This window comes from Formica exsecta, unplaced genomic scaffold (genome assembly GCF_003651465.1).
Source record: "Formica exsecta isolate Colony F162 unplaced genomic scaffold, ASM365146v1 scaffold245, whole genome shotgun sequence".
Classification (NCBI taxonomy): domain Eukaryota; kingdom Metazoa; phylum Arthropoda; class Insecta; order Hymenoptera; family Formicidae; genus Formica; species Formica exsecta.
The window spans coordinates 17,093-38,692 of NW_021849727.1; the positions used below are offsets into that span (position 1 = coordinate 17,093).

The following is a 21,600-nucleotide window of genomic DNA, read 5'->3' on the forward strand; positions in this document are numbered from 1 at the left end:
TATATATATATATAATTGTTAATATAATTAGTATTCAAAGATTATAGAGTAATTTATATATATCATGTATAAATGTTACTTACTTTATATGAAAGGAATCGCCTCTGCCCGATGCAATGATCTGATCGTATTCCTGACGTCGATGTTGTACGATAAGATCGATCTGTTCTTGTAAGCTAAGAAGAAACAGCACAGCCTCTTCTCTCGTCACTCCTTTCATATCCATATCGTTTATCTGTGGTAACAATTTTACATATGTAATTATATATCACAATATCTATCTGTAAAAATCAAATTTTTTTCTAGAATCTGTACAATTTTGTGTCCTAAGCAAACTATTATCTAAATATATGCTCCTTGTGTGCATTTTACTCCAATAAAATATATTCCAATATTTTTAAATTCGGATTATTACTATTTCAATAAGATAAGTTTTTAGATAAAAACATAAGTATATTATTAGACCTATTATTGATAATATTGATTTCGCTTATATTTGATTTATTTTATCATTTCTAAACTTCTCAATAATATGGATTCTAAGCATTGTCTAATTTGTCTGAATGTAGGGTAAATTTTGATGTATGCTCGATGTAAATTGAGTAACTGACCTTTAAGATTTTATCTCCTGGCTGAAGACCTTGAAGAGACGCAGGACTTCCCGCTTGAACTGCAGTCACAAAGACCCCGGTTTCATTGCCGCCACTTAATCGCACCCCTACGGATCCTTCCTTTTGAAAAGTAATAAATCGAGGATCCGGCCTATAAATATTAAAGGAAACATTGCATGTGAGATAGAAGAGACCCATTAAAAAAATTGAATGATACTTTATGATTAACTTACATGGGCTGCTTTGTTCGAGGTGAAACCGAATCTTCATCGTACAGTTGTCTGCGCGTACTGTAATAATCTATAAAAGAAAACAGTATGTTAATAAAACTTTAATAGAATAACAAAAATAAATAATATTAAAAATTACGAATAAAATTTTCAATGAAAATAACACTCAACAAAATTTCTCGATAAAGAAAAAAAAATTGATTCAAAATTTAGTTGACAAAGAAACAGTGAAAATTTATAATATATAAATAAAACAAATATATTTATAATTTCATTTATTATATAACTTCCATTATTTTAGAACATCTTCAAAACATACCTTCTGGTCTGGGCGGAGGTGGCCTGGGTGGATCCACAGTGGGCGTAGCTGGTAGATCCAGTTGACTCAAAGACACGTCCATCAGCGGACCCCGCGAACGACCCCTCGGCACAAGATTACTCTTATCATCCAAGGGTTGCCTCGTAGGTGGCGGAACGTACAAGTTTTGACTACTGTAACTCGCACCCGACAGATATTCACCGCTATCCCCTTTACTTTGCTGCTGTACGTGGCAACATGAGCTGTCCCGTGTAATTACAATCGAGAGCCTGTCTTTGCACTGGTCCATCAGCTTTCTAGCTTCCTTCAGACTCATATTATCGGCGGCGACACTGCCTATTCGGGTTAACACGTCCCCAGTTTTCACTCCGATATTTTCTCGCGTAACCTCCTTTACGTATAATCGACATCCCAGCACTATGCCAAAGTCTAGAAATCGTGAAAACATCATTGTCACATATCTTGTTTTACAGCAAAAATAAAGATGCGAGAAAAAAGGAAAATAAAAAAATAAATTATAAAAATTTGATTAAATTAAATTCTTTTTTAATAAAATTTTAAACTATTTGTTCTAAATTCTATAAATTAAATTCTAATTATAAGTTAAATTAATATAATTGTTTTAGATTCTTTCTCTCTCTCTCTCTCTCTCTTCTCCAAAGTTAGATGTCTCGGCAGTTAAACATCAGACATTGTTCAAATTTTTGGTCATTGTGCGACGTGCGACTGTTATGCGGTGTTCTAATTATACGTACCATCCTTCTTATTGTTTCGCGTGAGCGTGAGTCGATGACTCTGAGATGCAACGCTGCCTAAGCAACCGGGTGAATTCGAAAAAGCTCTTCGTTTAACAACCAACAAAACGGTAGAACCGGAATCCCGCAGGACCCGCACGGCAGCCCCATAATCGGCTCCTTCCAATGATACCCCATTGGCGGAGATGATACGGTCATTAACTCTGTATAAATCGAATATTAGTTTTACTTATATCAAAATTAAAATAAACAATGAAAGTCAACAAAAAATAGACTATTAAAAAAACAGTACAAAAATGCGGATATATATTTCTTTTTAATTCTCTACAAAATGATAATACTTTGTCAAAAGTTAAAAGTACTTATTGTAATATAAGAAAAATAAATGTTTTTAATGTAATATAAAAGAGAAGAAATGTGTGTGTGTATGCTTCGTCTTTCTTAAGTATTAAGCATTAAAAAAAACTAATTTTACTTGTACAATAAACGTACTGTAATTTTCCTTCAGCTGGACCAGCTTTCAGCACATCGGAGATTGCGATCGCTGGATCACCATTAGTAAAATGAGGATTATCGCGACCTCCTGACACAGCTATACCAAAGCCGTAACCGGGAACTCTTGTGACTGTAACGTGATGGATCTCCCATCCTCTGTCTGCAGTCTAAAAGACAAAAAATTATGATAATCTTCAAAAATGCAAAAATTTCATCAATAATTAGACAAACAATATCATTATATAATCCATTATAATAGAATTTTTTATCATCAAGCTTTCCTCTATCTAGATCTAGAGAGATTGTTTATATTTTATTATATATATATATATATATATATATATATATAACGTTAAAACGTATTGTATGCGGTTATTCCTCTTTTATCATCGCAAATATATAGTAATTTGAAAGACAATTGTTTAGTGTTTTAATCCATTCAAAAATTAATTAATTATATCCCTCCAATTAATTCTTATGTGTGCGCTTACATTTCACGTATAATAGATAATAATAATAGCAAGATAAAAATATTTTTTAAAAAGATTGATATATATAATATAATGTATTCCATCTTCTGGCCATTTTCTATGCCAACGTCATCATGCAGATGTCTCGTTTGCGCAAATAGTGATACACAATTGACACATACATTATCATTGATTCATTATAAGAATATTATGTCGAAAGACACATTTTACATCATCTTCTTACCTCATCCTTCAACTATGCCAAGCACAGATATATAAGCACAGTTGTCTCTATCGTATATTTAACAGTAAGATAATATTATGCAAATATGAAGAAGAGCGCACGTACGCACATAATACCATGTTTAGTGACAAGTATATATCCTGCGCAACAAATGGCAAAACGATCTAGTTGAAAGGGTAAATCTTAAATATACGTTATCGTATTTGTCGTAAATAACGATAACGAAAGTTGGAGATCCTATTTTATCCCGAAAGATTCTTGAGTTTTGCTTGATAAAAAAGAATATTAAACAGATAAAATCAAATATATATATTTTATAAATTATATATCTTTTTTCTTAATGGTATTATTAATAAAATTATCAACTTAATTAATTATTGAAACGATAGTAAAATTAAATTCTTATTGCAATAAATGTAAAATTTAATATGATATGCATCGGTAAAAATAGAGTAACAGATTTAATTCGCATATACGGGCGGATAATGACATAACGTTTAACCGGCAATTAGAAGACGGTATCGCTTAATTAAAACTCATAATTCATTTCCTACGCACATGGAAGCATAATACAATAAAGTAATTATACTCCGCATTCCACGGAGAGCCTCGTGTATTCCCCAATTTTCCCGTGGCGCGTTTTCGTCAAAATATACACCAACTGAATTAATGATAATCATCACGGGTACTCACCCGTCCGCCACGATAATTGGATTTCGTTGAAGAGGGAATAATGAACCGAGCGTGCGTTTCGCTGTTAAAAGCGCGCGAATTCCGTACAATTCGCCGTGATAAATTTAGCCAGATGGGCTTATGAATCTCACTTAAGAGCACGTGTGTTACGAGATCCCCCCTTCTATGCGAGAAAGCGCCGATCGATAGATAATCCAATACCCGGTATCAAATGACAGAGTTATCGCCCTCGAATAGCGAAGTTATTTCTGTGATCCCATGATTCGATCAGATACTACATACATCCTGACTCGAATAGATGATAAAGAATAACAGTGTTACATCTCAACAAATTCCTCTCCGCTTCTTTTCTCTGATAGATCATATTATTGTAACACGATAATAAAAACAAATGTAACGTGCGATAAATCAGTGATTATTTACAATTAATTTGGAGATTTTTCGATATCTAAATTCTTTACACAAATATTATATATAATAAAGATGAAACAAAAAGTTAAGGAATTTTATTAACGTGTGTTTGTATCACGGCAAATGGTTTGGTATTCTTCAAGTACTTTGAAAAACAGGAAACCCGCATTCAAATTCATTTAAATAATTCAAACGATAGTTTCCGAATATTCATATCAACCCTGATATCGAGCCTAAAGATCTCGGGATGCTCTACCTGACCGTCGAGCCCGCCGGTAGAATTGAGCACGGTGCCATGGGTCGACGAGATGGAGTTTGGCGGGGATCCGGAGTTTCCCACGTGACAGCCGCCGCCGGTGCCGCCGCTGCCTCCATTCCCGCTTCCGCCGCCGACCCCGACGACATTGTTATCGCTCCTGTCCATCCTGCGTACCGTAGAGAGGGTGACGTCTCTTCCTTTATCCTCTCGCACGCGTCTAAGAGGACGATTCTCTCACGGGTCGCTCCCTCGCCGCACACTTCCGCCGATCCGCGATCTGAGATTCTGCATCCCTTCCTCCTCGAACAACCCCCCGTCTTCACAGGTGTATCATGCAGGATCGCGTCGTGTCGGATAAACGTGTCGCAAGCAACTCCGCCGCAAACGCATCATGCATACCGTATATGCGGTGAACGCGCAATCAATGGATCGCCGTCTCTTGCGTAAAGACGAGATTGCTCGTTCAAAGTGAGACCGTTGACCGATGTTAACACGTGACAAAAGATGTCCTCCTTTTGTTAAGCTGGTCAAGAAAACCGTTGCACTTTTATTGTTCGAAAGGCGTTTCTTTCGTTCTTTTCGTCGTCGATGTTTTCCGTTAAAAAGGAAAGAATACAATTGTTTTAACTGACGTTTGATATAGTGCTTCTTAATGCTCTTTATGTAGAAAGTGTAATCTTGAGAATGTTGCTTTAAAATCTACAGAAATCAATTTGTACATTGCCTTTCTCTGGTTCTTGCTCGATATATATCCCTGTATAATACCGATAATCAATCATCAAGCTGAGTGTTTGCCGCTTTTTAAATTTCGCCTCTGATATTTAAACTTTGAGTTTCTCTCTCTTATCCTAACACAAATGCATAACATTCAAAGGAAGAATCCTGGAATTAGACACAATTCGTAAAATTCGCAGAACAAGCAGCGCGGGGAGTTTTTTACCCCTGTGTGTGGGCTAAATAATCTTGAACCGCTTTCTTTTTGGGGAGAAAAAAAAACGCGAGAATTTCTGATATAAAAATAATAAAAAAAAATTAATTTAAATATTAATTCTAGAATTGATAAATATTCGTTGAGGTAATATTTCACAATTTCTACCGCGTGTGCATTTCTTTTTCAGACGACGAGATTCCACAATTCCACGTGAACAAACTTCTCGCGCAGGTTGTAACTTGTCCATCTCTCTTTCTCTCTCGCAAAACGACCGGATCAGAATTTTCTCAAACGAATATTGAGACGATTCAACGCGAATCTCGTGGTCCGCGACTAACCCGTTTCTCTCCTCGTCGCGAATTTCCCTTCTTCATTCCGTTCTCCGCGAGACTCGCTCCGGTTTGCCTTGCTCGGTCACGTAGCTATAGCTTCTCGATATACAATCTCGTCGTCGTCGTCGTCGGCGCCTTTTTTTCCCTCGCATCAGACGCGATGTAGCGTGAAGCGTTCAATTTCGAAATCACTGCGAATCTTCGCCGTACATTCGATCTCGAATCCGTTCTCTCGATAATCTGCAAGCTTATAATAGACTCTCGATCAAAAATCTATGTAATATAAGAAGAAAGAAAAGAAAGTTATAAATCTTCACAGAAACAATAACGAATGTTCAGAGATCAAGATATTCTTGAAATATTTTTACCATCGATCATATCGTGAATCCATGTGTTCCCCGAGTTATAAATCAATTATTCTCCAATCAGCTGTTTTCGAATCGTGTATAATTCCAGGATTTTTCTCTTTTTGCGTTTTATATTTGCGAGTCTTCATAGATCTTGTTAATATAATGTTGCGGCGAAAATAATTCCGTATTAAGAAGAAAAAATCTCTGTCAGAGGCTAAGCTGAAATGACAAAGAAATTTAAAAAGAGGCGAAATCGTCGATTCGATTGTTGATTATCAGCATTATACGAGAAAGAAGTTCTTGTCTATATATATATATATATATAACGTTAAAACGTATTGTATGCGGTTATTCCTCTTTTATCATCGCAAATATATAGTAATTTGAAAGACAATTGTTTAGTGTTTTAATCCATTCAAAAATTAATTAATTATATCCCTCCAATTAATTCTTATGTGTGCGCTTACATTTCACGTATAATAGATAATAATAATAGCAAGATAAAAATATTTTTTAAAAAGATTGATATATATAATATAATGTATTCCATCTTCTGGCCATTTTCTATGCCAACGTCATCATGCAGATGTCTCGTTTGCGCAAATAGTGATACACAATTGACACATACATTATCATTGATTCATTATAAGAATATTATGTCGAAAGACACATTTTACATCATCTTCTTACCTCATCCTTCAACTATGCCAAGCACAGATATATAAGCACAGTTGTCTCTATCGTATATTTAACAGTAAGATAATATTATGCAAATATGAAGAAGAGCGCACGTACGCACATAATACCATGTTTAGTGACAAGTATATATCCTGCGCAACAAATGGCAAAACGATCTAGTTGAAAGGGTAAATCTTAAATATACGTTATCGTATTTGTCGTAAATAACGATAACGAAAGTTGGAGATCCTATTTTATCCCGAAAGATTCTTGAGTTTTGCTTGATAAAAAAGAATATTAAACAGATAAAATCAAATATATATATTTTATAAATTATATATCTTTTTTCTTAATGGTATTATTAATAAAATTATCAACTTAATTAATTATTGAAACGATAGTAAAATTAAATTCTTATTGCAATAAATGTAAAATTTAATATGATATGCATCGGTAAAAATAGAGTAACAGATTTAATTCGCATATACGGGCGGATAATGACATAACGTTTAACCGGCAATTAGAAGACGGTATCGCTTAATTAAAACTCATAATTCATTTCCTACGCACATGGAAGCATAATACAATAAAGTAATTATACTCCGCATTCCACGGAGAGCCTCGTGTATTCCCCAATTTTCCCGTGGCGCGTTTTCGTCAAAATATACACCAACTGAATTAATGATAATCATCACGGGTACTCACCCGTCCGCCACGATAATTGGATTTCGTTGAAGAGGGAATAATGAACCGAGCGTGCGTTTCGCTGTTAAAAGCGCGCGAATTCCGTACAATTCGCCGTGATAAATTTAGCCAGATGGGCTTATGAATCTCACTTAAGAGCACGTGTGTTACGAGATCCCCCCTTCTATGCGAGAAAGCGCCGATCGATAGATAATCCAATACCCGGTATCAAATGACAGAGTTATCGCCCTCGAATAGCGAAGTTATTTCTGTGATCCCATGATTCGATCAGATACTACATACATCCTGACTCGAATAGATGATAAAGAATAACAGTGTTACATCTCAACAAATTCCTCTCCGCTTCTTTTCTCTGATAGATCATATTATTGTAACACGATAATAAAAACAAATGTAACGTGCGATAAATCAGTGATTATTTACAATTAATTTGGAGATTTTTCGATATCTAAATTCTTTACACAAATATTATATATAATAAAGATGAAACAAAAAGTTAAGGAATTTTATTAACGTGTGTTTGTATCACGGCAAATGGTTTGGTATTCTTCAAGTACTTTGAAAAACAGGAAACCCGCATTCAAATTCATTTAAATAATTCAAACGATAGTTTCCGAATATTCATATCAACCCTGATATCGAGCCTAAAGATCTCGGGATGCTCTACCTGACCGTCGAGCCCGCCGGTAGAATTGAGCACGGTGCCGTGGGTCGACGAGATGGAGTTTGGCGGGGATCCGGAGTTTCCCACGTGACAGCCGCCGCCGGTGCCGCCGCTGCCTCCATTCCCGCTTCCGCCGCCGACCCCGACGACATTGTTATCGCTCCTGTCCATCCTGCGTACCGTAGAGAGGGTGACGTCTCTTCCTTTATCCTCTCGCACGCGTCTAAGAGGACGATTCTCTCACGGGTCGCTCCCTCGCCGCACACTTCCGCCGATCCGCGATCTGAGATTCTGCATCCCTTCCTCCTCGAACAACCCCCCGTCTTCACAGGTGTATCATGCAGGATCGCGTCGTGTCGGATAAACGTGTCGCAAGCAACTCCGCCGCAAACGCATCATGCATACCGTATATGCGGTGAACGCGCAATCAATGGATCGCCGTCTCTTGCGTAAAGACGAGATTGCTCGTTCAAAGTGAGACCGTTGACCGATGTTAACACGTGACAAAAGATGTCCTCCTTTTGTTAAGCTGGTCAAGAAAACCGTTGCACTTTTATTGTTCGAAAGGCGTTTCTTTCGTTCTTTTCGTCGTCGATGTTTTCCGTTAAAAAGGAAAGAATACAATTGTTTTAACTGACGTTTGATATAGTGCTTCTTAATGCTCTTTATGTAGAAAGTGTAATCTTGAGAATGTTGCTTTAAAATCTACAGAAATCAATTTGTACATTGCCTTTCTCTGGTTCTTGCTCGATATATATCCCTGTATAATACCGATAATCAATCATCAAGCTGAGTGTTTGCCGCTTTTTAAATTTCGCCTCTGATATTTAAACTTTGAGTTTCTCTCTCTTATCCTAACACAAATGCATAACATTCAAAGGAAGAATCCTGGAATTAGACACAATTCGTAAAATTCGCAGAACAAGCAGCGCGGGGAGTTTTTTACCCCTGTGTGTGGGCTAAATAATCTTGAACCGCTTTCTTTTTGGGGAGAAAAAAAAACGCGAGAATTTCTGATATAAAAATAATAAAAAAAAATTAATTTAAATATTAATTCTAGAATTGATAAATATTCGTTGAGGTAATATTTCACAATTTCTACCGCGTGTGCATTTCTTTTTCAGACGACGAGATTCCACAATTCCACGTGAACAAACTTCTCGCGCAGGTTGTAACTTGTCCATCTCTCTTTCTCTCTCGCAAAACGACCGGATCAGAATTTTCTCAAACGAATATTGAGACGATTCAACGCGAATCTCGTGGTCCGCGACTAACCCGTTTCTCTCCTCGTCGCGAATTTCCCTTCTTCATTCCGTTCTCCGCGAGACTCGCTCCGGTTTGCCTTGCTCGGTCACGTAGCTATAGCTTCTCGATATACAATCTCGTCGTCGTCGTCGTCGGCGCCTTTTTTTCCCTCGCATCAGACGCGATGTAGCGTGAAGCGTTCAATTTCGAAATCACTGCGAATCTTCGCCGTACATTCGATCTCGAATCCGTTCTCTCGATAATCTGCAAGCTTATAATAGACTCTCGATCAAAAATCTATGTAATATAAGAAGAAAGAAAAGAAAGTTATAAATCTTCACAGAAACAATAACGAATGTTCAGAGATCAAGATATTCTTGAAATATTTTTACCATCGATCATATCGTGAATCCATGTGTTCCCCGAGTTATAAATCAATTATTCTCCAATCAGCTGTTTTCGAATCGTGTATAATTCCAGGATTTTTCTCTTTTTGCGTTTTATATTTGCGAGTCTTCATAGATCTTGTTAATATAATGTTGCGGCGAAAATAATTCCGTATTAAGAAGAAAAAATCTCTGTCAGAGGCTAAGCTGAAATGACAAAGAAATTTAAAAAGAGGCGAAATCGTCGATTCGATTGTTGATTATCAGCATTATACGAGAAAGAAGTTCTTGTCTATTCAGCGATTCCGATATGACGAGACTACTCTAAACACCGTATGTATAGTTATCACGACAATGGCACAATTTTCCGCAAAATTCCTTCGTCGTTTCTTTCCTGCCCCCACCCTTCCTCGCTTCTCTCGTTCCTCCCGCACAAAAATATACCGCACTCTACGACGACCGGAAGCGCATTTCCAAAAACTCGCTGAAGGCCGTCGACACACACAAACAGGTTCCCGGCCCGGCTACCTGCGCTACGATTGCCCGAAACGAAACCACCACAAAACCGGATCGCGATTTAAATCGCCGAGACGACCTCGCTCGTCTTTACCTAGAGCTCGTCGATTTAATCGTCACCACAGCAAAAAAAAAAAAAAAAAAAAAAAAAAAAAAAAAAAAACCAAAAACTAAAGTGCCTTTATGCTACACATTTACTGTACTTTGTAGTTTATACAACACGACTATTTGTTTATATATGAATGTTAATTAATTTATTGATAATCTTTTCGACAATCTGAGTAATGAGTTCTTTTCCGCCCATATATTAACGTACGCATACATATGTACCTATATATATTATGCACACAAAACATGTTCGCTCACTGACGATCGTGCAAGTTTGACATTTGCGACACTCGTAACGTGATTATCGACTACAACAATGAGGGATATGATCAGGCACATCCGGCCACATCGATGTCGGCTCACATATGGCTGTCCGGCAAATCGCGTTCTTATTGTACCTTACAATTAATTGACAATATAATAATAAAATCGTATGTTATGTAATAACTCCACGTTAGAGTACGATCTTTCACCAACGTTCTTCTCGCGATGACAACTCTAGAACACGAACCAGTTGTGATTTTAAGAATTCAAATTCATTTAAATAATTCAAACGATAGTTTCCGAATATTCATATCAACCCTGATATCGAGCCTAAAGATCTCGGGATGCTCTACCTGACCGTCGAGCCCGCCGGTAGAATTGAGCACGGTGCCGTGGGTCGACGAGATGGAGTTTGGCGGGGATCCGGAGTTTCCCACGTGACAGCCGCCGCCGGTGCCGCCGCTGCCTCCATTCCCGCTTCCGCCGCCGACCCCGACGACATTGTTATCGCTCCTGTCCATCCTGCGTACCGTAGAGAGGGTGACGTCTCTTCCTTTATCCTCTCGCACGCGTCTAAGAGGACGATTCTCTCACGGGTCGCTCCCTCGCCGCACACTTCCGCCGATCCGCGATCTGAGATTCTGCATCCCTTCCTCCTCGAACAACCCCCCGTCTTCACAGGTGTATCATGCAGGATCGCGTCGTGTCGGATAAACGTGTCGCAAGCAACTCCGCCGCAAACGCATCATGCATACCGTATATGCGGTGAACGCGCAATCAATGGATCGCCGTCTCTTGCGTAAAGACGAGATTGCTCGTTCAAAGTGAGACCGTTGACCGATGTTAACACGTGACAAAAGATGTCCTCCTTTTGTTAAGCTGGTCAAGAAAACCGTTGCACTTTTATTGTTCGAAAGGCGTTTCTTTCGTTCTTTTCGTCGTCGATGTTTTCCGTTAAAAAGGAAAGAATACAATTGTTTTAACTGACGTTTGATATAGTGCTTCTTAATGCTCTTTATGTAGAAAGTGTAATCTTGAGAATGTTGCTTTAAAATCTACAGAAATCAATTTGTACATTGCCTTTCTCTGGTTCTTGCTCGATATATATCCCTGTATAATACCGATAATCAATCATCAAGCTGAGTGTTTGCCGCTTTTTAAATTTCGCCTCTGATATTTAAACTTTGAGTTTCTCTCTCTTATCCTAACACAAATGCATAACATTCAAAGGAAGAATCCTGGAATTAGACACAATTCGTAAAATTCGCAGAACAAGCAGCGCGGGGAGTTTTTTACCCCTGTGTGTGGGCTAAATAATCTTGAACCGCTTTCTTTTTGGGGAGAAAAAAAAACGCGAGAATTTCTGATATAAAAATAATAAAAAAAAATTAATTTAAATATTAATTCTAGAATTGATAAATATTCGTTGAGGTAATATTTCACAATTTCTACCGCGTGTGCATTTCTTTTTCAGACGACGAGATTCCACAATTCCACGTGAACAAACTTCTCGCGCAGGTTGTAACTTGTCCATCTCTCTTTCTCTCTCGCAAAACGACCGGATCAGAATTTTCTCAAACGAATATTGAGACGATTCAACGCGAATCTCGTGGTCCGCGACTAACCCGTTTCTCTCCTCGTCGCGAATTTCCCTTCTTCATTCCGTTCTCCGCGAGACTCGCTCCGGTTTGCCTTGCTCGGTCACGTAGCTATAGCTTCTCGATATACAATCTCGTCGTCGTCGTCGTCGGCGCCTTTTTTTCCCTCGCATCAGACGCGATGTAGCGTGAAGCGTTCAATTTCGAAATCACTGCGAATCTTCGCCGTACATTCGATCTCGAATCCGTTCTCTCGATAATCTGCAAGCTTATAATAGACTCTCGATCAAAAATCTATGTAATATAAGAAGAAAGAAAAGAAAGTTATAAATCTTCACAGAAACAATAACGAATGTTCAGAGATCAAGATATTCTTGAAATATTTTTACCATCGATCATATCGTGAATCCATGTGTTCCCCGAGTTATAAATCAATTATTCTCCAATCAGCTGTTTTCGAATCGTGTATAATTCCAGGATTTTTCTCTTTTTGCGTTTTATATTTGCGAGTCTTCATAGATCTTGTTAATATAATGTTGCGGCGAAAATAATTCCGTATTAAGAAGAAAAAATCTCTGTCAGAGGCTAAGCTGAAATGACAAAGAAATTTAAAAAGAGGCGAAATCGTCGATTCGATTGTTGATTATCAGCATTATACGAGAAAGAAGTTCTTGTCTATTCAGCGATTCCGATATGACGAGACTACTCTAAACACCGTATGTATAGTTATCACGACAATGGCACAATTTTCCGCAAAATTCCTTCGTCGTTTCTTTCCTGCCCCCACCCTTCCTCGCTTCTCTCGTTCCTCCCGCACAAAAATATACCGCACTCTACGACGACCGGAAGCGCATTTCCAAAAACTCGCTGAAGGCCGTCGACACACACAAACAGGTTCCCGGCCCGGCTACCTGCGCTACGATTGCCCGAAACGAAACCACCACAAAACCGGATCGCGATTTAAATCGCCGAGACGACCTCGCTCGTCTTTACCTAGAGCTCGTCGATTTAATCGTCACCACAGCAAAAAAAAAAAAAAAAAAACAAAACAAAAAAAAACCGAAAAAAAAAAAAAAAACAAAACAAAACAAAACCGAAAAACACTCTTTAGCTTTGAAAGCTCACAATTCACACAAACTTATAAAATTATAAGATTTCAAAACGCTATGGGAGAATTGACGCGTCTCTGATAGCGATCGTACACGTTATCCTCGCACGTGAATCAACAACTATGCGACATCACTTGTGACGATAAATTGGGCGCGATTCGGGTATCAATTCCTTGTAAGTTTCCCTCGCACATATCGGCATCTCTCACGACGACGGATTGGCACGCACGACACGACACGTTCGCGGGCGTGGATGCACGTCGCGCGCGTGCATCTCGAATGATTCGCGTCGACTCTCTCGTGCCGCACGCGCGTGCACACGGCCTTCGCGTGCTCACGCCGATCCTCGCAGCGGGCAGGGAGACGGGGCCGGGTCGCGAGAAGATTCGTTCTTTACCTCTTCCCGAAGGTGCGCGGGATCGGTAATATTTCGGGAACGATACACCGAGGAACGGACGGAGGAATGTCCTTTTGCCGGGGCGCGAGAGTCCTGGCGACAAACGCGTTCGGTTTCTCTATCGTCAAGTCGACTGTAGAATCGGTCGAGAACTGCAGGGACGCAAAAGGACGGAGCGAGGAGAAGGTAGGAGGGAGGGACGGCGATGTTTAACACACACGAGAGATGGAGAAAGAAATGGGGAGAGACAGAGAGAGAGAGAGAAAGAGGGAGAGAGCGATAGAGAGTAGGGAAACGGTGAGGGGAGAGGGGCGGAAAGAGAGAAAGGAGAGAAGAGCAAGGAGGGTAGGATCGGGCACTCGACACCGGTTTTGCCTGGTCGGTTCGCTTAGTTGGCAAGACTACAAGCAGAGGTCGTTCCTCAACGAACGTCTTGCCCGTATGAATGTGTATACGTACGTGCTCGTGGGTGTATGCGTACGTAGAGGCCTGGTACGTCGTATGTCGTGTGTACGCACGCGGGGCCAGGCTCTACGAGAGAGATCATTAACTGGAATATGACACACCTTACACCAGCTGGAATTCTGCTTGTCGCGCGGCCCCTAAGTATCCGCTTTCCGTTTCTCTATTCTTTGTCCTCGCGATTTAAGAGCTTTCGCGACCGGGACGAGACGTACGGATACAAAATCATCGCGAACGTGAAATTCCGGTTCCCCTCCTCTTCTGCCCTTTTTTCTTTTTCAGCATTTTCTGCGTTTCAATTAAAATGAATACATATTTAGGATGTAGCCAAAGAAAGAGGGAGGAGGGGAAGAGAGAGAGAGAGAGAGAGCGACAAAAAATGGAGAAGAGGCGGAAAAGAGTAACAGACTTATGCATTCGTCGAAGAGAATGATGCTGGATCAAAGGATTAAATATGTATAGAAACACAGAAAGTAAATTGATATTGAAATATTTGAGAAACACCTCATTCTAAGAAATTGCCAATTAAATTTTCGTAATAGAAAAAATATAATAATTGTGCGATGAGTTAATTAACAAAAACAATATACAATAATTTCTATTTTAACTTCCATATTTTTTTCATATTTTCCATATTTTACTGCAATTTTTTTCTCTCTCTCCTCCTTGCCATCAATAAATACGCTGCATTAAATATAGAAAGTTTAAAGAGATGCAGCTGAAAAGAGCAAACCCCTTATGATCTCATAAATGAAATGAAAGTTGACCTTGAACGATGAGAGAAATGTATGCTGGAAGAAATGCCTCAAATTTTTTAACGACATATAGCTAGTTCAAAGATCAATCGATGCGTAAAATGTTAAGCACAGAGATCAATACAAATAGATTAATAATAATTTTTTTATTATATATATAAAACTCGTCTTCTCTCTCATCTACATTCTTACGATATATCATACACTCAAAAAATTATTGCTTAAAATCCGATAAAACCATCAAAGTCTCAAAATGTCTGGCTGTAAAGGCTTACATCGAGATATTGTAATTTACATCGTAATACACTGCTATTTGGAAATAATTTCTTCGATTGTCTTTTAATAAAAATTTTACTTTACTATAAAAATACCATGATACAATTCTGTCAATTCACTATCGTTCTTTCTAGAATTAAACAGACGATTCTGGCATATTTCTAAGAGGAAAGTTGTTCTAATGCAGCTGTCATATTTCCATTTAACGCGATAGGAAAGCTAGGCTTAGTCGATGATTCATAAGTTTCATAAAAGCGTTCTCTCTCGGTGTGAGATCACGAGATCACTAAAACAAATTACCGCAGAGTCATTCCGTTGCGATCGTAGTAGATTACGCTCGCATTTTATACTAATGAGAAAAATTACGCTCGCGTTTCCCACAGTACTCGCCTCATTACGTATGAATCTGCTTAACCATCGCGTTGAATCTGGACGCGCGGATAACGGATTTGAAAGGGAAAATCCGACGAGGAGAGGCTACCGTACTACTTTTCAAGCGTGTCGAGGAGGCTATCGCGAAACGAGGAATGCAAACGACGTCGTCTACGCCTAAGTTTCGCGCATGAAACGCACATTTTAGTGAACGTTCCGAGAGAATCTCGGTCTAACAATGGAATTCTTTTCATCGTAGTCTTAAGTTTAAATACTTTTCTACATCGACGAAATAGAAGAGCGCGAGAAAAAGTTGTAGAAAAAAAGCAACAGATCTTTTCAAAATCACACAAGTATAACACATTAGATAAATCGTGTACGATTCATATAAAAAATAATTGAAATTATTCAAATTTGATACGCAATAATAATTTTAAAAAATTGTATAGATAAAACTTGAATTTTTTTCAAGATTAAATGTTGGGGAAAGCGTGTTATAAGCAACCTTGCAGTCGCACCGAGCACGAGGGAAACGTTTAGGAATGTAAAACGCTCGTGGATACATATATATACACGACACCAGCGCATGATTCAAGCATCCAGAAAAATTTTGCCGCACGTCGTATCGCAGAAGGAAAACCGGATTTCAGAATCACGTTATCGGTTTAGGATAATCGCTTACGTAAAACGTGTTAATTTTTTACCAAGAATTATATATTTTTAATTATTATTTTTTAATAAATTTTAAATTTATTTTTTAACTTGGTTGAAAAAGATAAATACAAGAATATATGAGCCGATTATGATTTGTAATTAGATAATGCTTAATTTCATATCTCACATGTGCTACATTCACGTTTGAAATTTAATATATTTTTTTTTTTTCATATAATATATATATATATGTAAATACGAATTTTTTACGCAAATGTGGACGGTGTGTATCAACGATAACGTAAATTACTCTCAAAATTAACGTTAAGAATCCGGTAATTTTACCAACTTTTCATTAACGACTTCACTTTATCCGTATTTTTTTCGATTTTGAAATGCCCTATAAAATAAATATCAATAGATCAAATTATAATGATAAATAACCCACAATGAAAACTGATGACGATCGATTATATTAATCTCTCACAGCATTCCGCGCGGGAGCACGACGAGAGTGCATAAAATGCGAGAAGCAATGTAACGACGATGACGACGACAAGCACGCTCGATTTGCCGAACAGCAACGTCATTCACACGCAAAAGAATCTTTCGTCAACCGCGACGGGCAAAAAGAACTTATTGGCAACTTCGGCTGAGCGATCGTAAGGACATTTCCTGTGGAATGTGCGCTTGTAACCCAGGTAGATCTAGGTACCTGTCGCCGCAGGCAGGTAGCTGCACCAACCTTAGTAACCGGATGAAAGATAAGGCGACACGAGGGCGTGGTGCGTATTTGAACATCTCTCACGCCTCGCACAGGCTGTTTAAATTTTTTACCGAAAATTATTATATATTTTAAATTATTATTTTTTAATAAATTTCAAATTTATTTTTTTTGTTTGCCGGAAAGAGATAAATACAAGAATGTATGAACCGATTATTCGTAATTAGATGTTTAATTTCATATCTCACGTGTTTAATATTTTATATTTTTTCATATAATATATAAATACGAAAATATGCAACTCATATCACATATATATATATATATATCATCAAAATTTATATATTTTTGTGAAAAGTAATAAAGCAATATTACTCGAGATATACTATATCAGTTTAACGACAGTCTTTTTTTGACGATTTTATACTATTTTTTAAGATCGAAATTTCTGAGATACATTGTATAGCTGTCGCACTGGCCTCCACGCATTTCCGCTTGTCCATTCCGTTGTCCATCCTGCACTTTAATGCGATTTTTAAAAAGAGACGCAGTGTCGAAAGTGTTAACAAACTCTTAAAGCGCATTAGCACTTAGCTGTAGCATCGTTGGAAAGTCACGAGATGTGCATATTACACCTGTCAAAACCTGATTAGAAACGTTCCATCAACGACATAGTATCACACTTTCATCCTTCTCTCTCTTTTCTAATTGTTTTTACATAGGGATATAAATAATTAATCCAGTCCACATAGAATGCTTTTCTGTTTAGTTATACTTATTCCATTTTCAGTTTTAAAGCGCGATATAGAAGTGCTTTATGCAAATATTGTCTTTTTTCAAATTTCGTGATATTCTCTCTGCCAAATTCCTATTTTTAAAAAAGTATTCATACGATGATATGACTTGTATGATGAAACAAATAGACTTATCTAAATTGGAATTTAGAATTCGCAATGCGGAAACATTTTTTTTTTATATTTGTATTAGATTTTGAATAAAAATAAATGAATTATAAAATATTATAGAATACTCTTTTCTCTTTATGCAAATATATACTTGCAGCGTATTTTTAATCACTCTATAGAAAGAAAAAGGACGCACATGATAATTGCTGTGCAATCAAAAGTGCGCGTCTAACGCTATCCGTATATCCGATTATGCGGTCACTTCCCGTGAAATTATAGCCGGGAATCCATTCTCCGGCTCGTGTAAATATGACGCGAAAAAATCGCGGCTCGTATTCTTTTAGAGCTAAACTTTAACTCTCACATTTCGTTTTCACAATAAATATCCTCTTCGTGTATAAAAAAAGATTATGGATAATTCACATATTTAACATATTAAAACGCGCCAGAACGTATTAAAAAAAGTTGAACTTTGTCCGTTGATATTGAAGATGTAATTAATAAATTTACCGTAAATTATTTGATGTCTATTAACAGATCCAATTGGCCTGCCATTCTTAATAATAGCACATATCACAGATAGATTAGAAGAAAATAGACTGTCCCTCAACGAGTCGACTTAATGCTACACACACACACGCATGTTATGACATACGCGTGGGTGCAGCGACGTGTGTACACAAAACACTACGCCGTTCAGTTTACCGCAAAGGCGTAATAGATTTATACGAGGAACTTTATGACCGCAATACGTTTCAACACCTGTTCTCAAGGTGAGTTGTGTATCTTAAAAGTGTTATATAATCACAAAAATGATGTTGATGAAGAGTGTGCGTGTCGTTGAAGTTTATAATATTCCAAGATAAATATTTTAATCAATAGCGTCAGCATAATATAAATGCGCTGATCTACGTGTTAATTTGATATTTAATTTTCATTTCTTTTTACCTTATGTTTACGCCGATGCCGTCTCGAAGTATTCGCGATACTGGTGCCGAAGAGGAAATCGTCTCTTAGTAAATGCGCATCGTGCGAGCTGCTTGCGATCCTTTTCTTCGACGTGGTCTTCCGAGATTTCTTGTACTTCTTCTTTTTCTTCCTAAAGATCCTGCGAAAAATCTTCATACTCCTCTGAGATCCACACGAATGTTATCCAAACGCAACGCCGATAAAGCGAAGAGCAAAGATGATCCAAGATCACAAACTCTGTCAACAGATTAATTATCCATATATTTATATAGAATCATTGTTTTATACGTAATTGTTACAAAAGATTAATCGTACATTTTAGAGAGCACGACGCAAACAATTGAGGAAGATTAACCGGAGTTACACGTTACTAATTTCGCGAGACTACGCGTCGGGAGAGACGCGAATATTCAATGCACTTGAACGATGCGCACCAACTAAATCACTAAACGCGCCGCCGCGTTTACGCCAAAGTCGATGGAGTTACTCATCGCGGTGCGCCATGTGTGATGGGGGCGGCTCATAGCTTATCGTCGTACATACACTAGATACACGCACCAGATACATGCACCCAGATCAAACGGCTCTAAAATCGTCTCTGTGATTACCCAACGCGGCCTACGCGTTCGATTAATCGATCGTGCGAAGCCCCACCGAATGTCTGCCTCACTTTTACATCACAAAACACAAGTCTATCGTTAAAATTAACTCGAAATTATATTGAGTTACTGGCAAATCAAGTTTCGCGGCTAAATAAATTTTTTTTTATTTACTTATCAACGTTTAATGACTTAGCGTACATATTTCTTAATTCATATAATTGAACGGAGACGATTTTTATTTGCTTAATATAAAATATTATACTACGATATAAAAAACTCCAATTGTTATTCCACATGAAGAAACGAATATCATGTATTATAAGAAAATCAAAAGTATGATTGAAAAGTTAAATATTCTCTATTTGGATTTTTCGAAAATTTTCCTTTTTGTCTTGCATTACGAATAAGATTATTTCCTTTCTTTCTCACAGCGATTAATTGTAAATTATCTTTTTAAAAATAATAATTTTGTATCTGTAATTTAATTTCGTGTCTATTTTTGTCTACATAAACATTTCGCTATCACTGCGATATCTTCGGAAGCCTTTTACGGGAAATAAAAGATTGTGTTCATCTTGATTCAATGAGGTCATCACACTTCTCGTTGCATTGATATCGGTTACACCGGATGCACCGTTAAAGGACGCGCGAATTGAAGTTCGCATACCTACACGAAGAATGAAGATAAAGCACTTCCTCCGGAAGAACTAAAATTACTAAAGAGAGCCCAATATAATTTTGACTTGAATCCCTTTTCAATTTAATTTCAAAATGCATGGTTATTTGCATCGTTTTGAATATACATATATATCCCAAAATTTATTTTTATGGCATCGTGTTATCATAATTGGAATAAATAAATTATTCAGTAGCGCTAAGAGATTAGACTGATAATATAATCAAATTTACGTTTAAAAATTCGAAAATGTTTTCTGACGATTTAAATATGATAAATGCATTATTATCGAGAGTAGCTTGAAGTGTAAAATGTGTGTGATATTATGCTGCAATAAAACATATATCTCTCTCTCTCGCTCTCTCTCTCATCATGCTCTGCATAAAATTCATATAATTTATTTTTCCTTGAATCCATTCAATCTTTGTGTTTTTGCATTAGTAATCGCATCGTAAATGTTGTATTTCGATGAAGCTATGATATATTTTCAGTAGCGAGATATGAAGATAGATAAGATAATAAGACGAGATATGTTTGTACGGTCTTCATATTTTAGCGCATATCTGTATGTTTGAGATACGCAAAAAAGACAACGCGCATTTTTCGCATTTTTATTCCACAAATGACGAAAAGAGTGTAGCGTTATGTTTTGTATAGTTTGCCCATTTTTTTCTCCTAATGGAAATGCCCGAGATCATTCTCTATGAATATTCATTTAATTTACCACATATTGTAAAAAATACTAGCATTTTATCAAATTTCATTAAAATGGTTTTCTATCTGATCCATTCTAATTATCTTTTATAATATCTGTAAGTTATATCTTTGCTATTTTTTAAAATTATATTTTATAAATATTCGAATTTTGCCATGTGATAGTGATTATATATAATTAAAGTTTCCAATAAAAATTCTTCTAAAATAGATTTCAAATTAAATATTAACTTAATTTTTATTATTCATTTTTAAATCTGTAAACATATAAACTCTTTTAATGTATTATAATTCAAAAATTATTAGTGCCTTAATATAGTTCTTGAAAAAATCGATTCTATGTTACGTTCACTTTTCAACAATATTGAAATACCTCCCACAAAGAATAAATGAATAATTTCTATTTTAAGCATATGTAAAATGTAAATACATTATTACACGCTCATTTATACTCGCCCGTATTGACGCTCTTTGCGTCAATGGCGACAAATATGGACCGTCTGTAATATAATGAGATAGAGTGTCATGATATCTCATTGCCGACAATAAAACGCCCATCAAAAGTATATGTTGATACATTTGTTATTACATAGATTAACATATATAGTTATCTTTTTTATTACATATATAATCTTCGCAAACCTCCTTTTTCATATTAAGCACTTTTTAATCTTGCAAAATGACAACTTAAAAAAAAAAATAAAAAATTAACAGAATGTAA

The 21,600-nt window shown here is 37.0% G+C and overlaps 1 protein-coding gene and 1 long non-coding RNA gene across 3 annotated transcripts in view; both read right to left on the bottom strand.

Moving 5' to 3' along the window:
* The window catches only part of LOC115236107 (tight junction protein ZO-1), a 27,597-nt gene extending 7,707 nt beyond the window's left edge, over positions 1–19,890 (bottom strand). The window contains exons 1-7 of the mRNA XM_029808319.1: positions 18,867–19,890; positions 2,408–2,577; positions 1,916–2,118; positions 1,161–1,589; positions 845–911; positions 612–762; positions 84–235 (exon numbers count right to left, since the gene is read on the bottom strand). Of these exons, the coding sequence (XP_029664179.1) occupies positions 84–235; positions 612–762; positions 845–911; positions 1,161–1,589; positions 1,916–2,118; positions 2,408–2,577; positions 18,867–19,043 (1,349 nt within the window). The 5' untranslated portion in view covers positions 19,044–19,890. The remainder of the gene's footprint in view (positions 1–83; positions 236–611; positions 763–844; positions 912–1,160; positions 1,590–1,915; positions 2,119–2,407; positions 2,578–18,866) is intronic.
* On the bottom strand, positions 11,026–13,324 carry LOC115236108. 2 transcript variants are annotated; one of them, XR_003884135.1, is made up of 3 exons: positions 12,654–13,324; positions 12,292–12,558; positions 11,026–11,904 (listed from the first exon to the last, which is right to left on the bottom strand). It is a non-coding gene; the product is annotated as an uncharacterized LOC115236108 (long non-coding RNA). The 2 variants fall into 2 exon arrangements; XR_003884134.1 differs by having other exon boundaries at positions 12,292–12,532; positions 12,654–13,321.
* Positions 19,891–21,600: the final 1,710 nt, after the last annotated feature.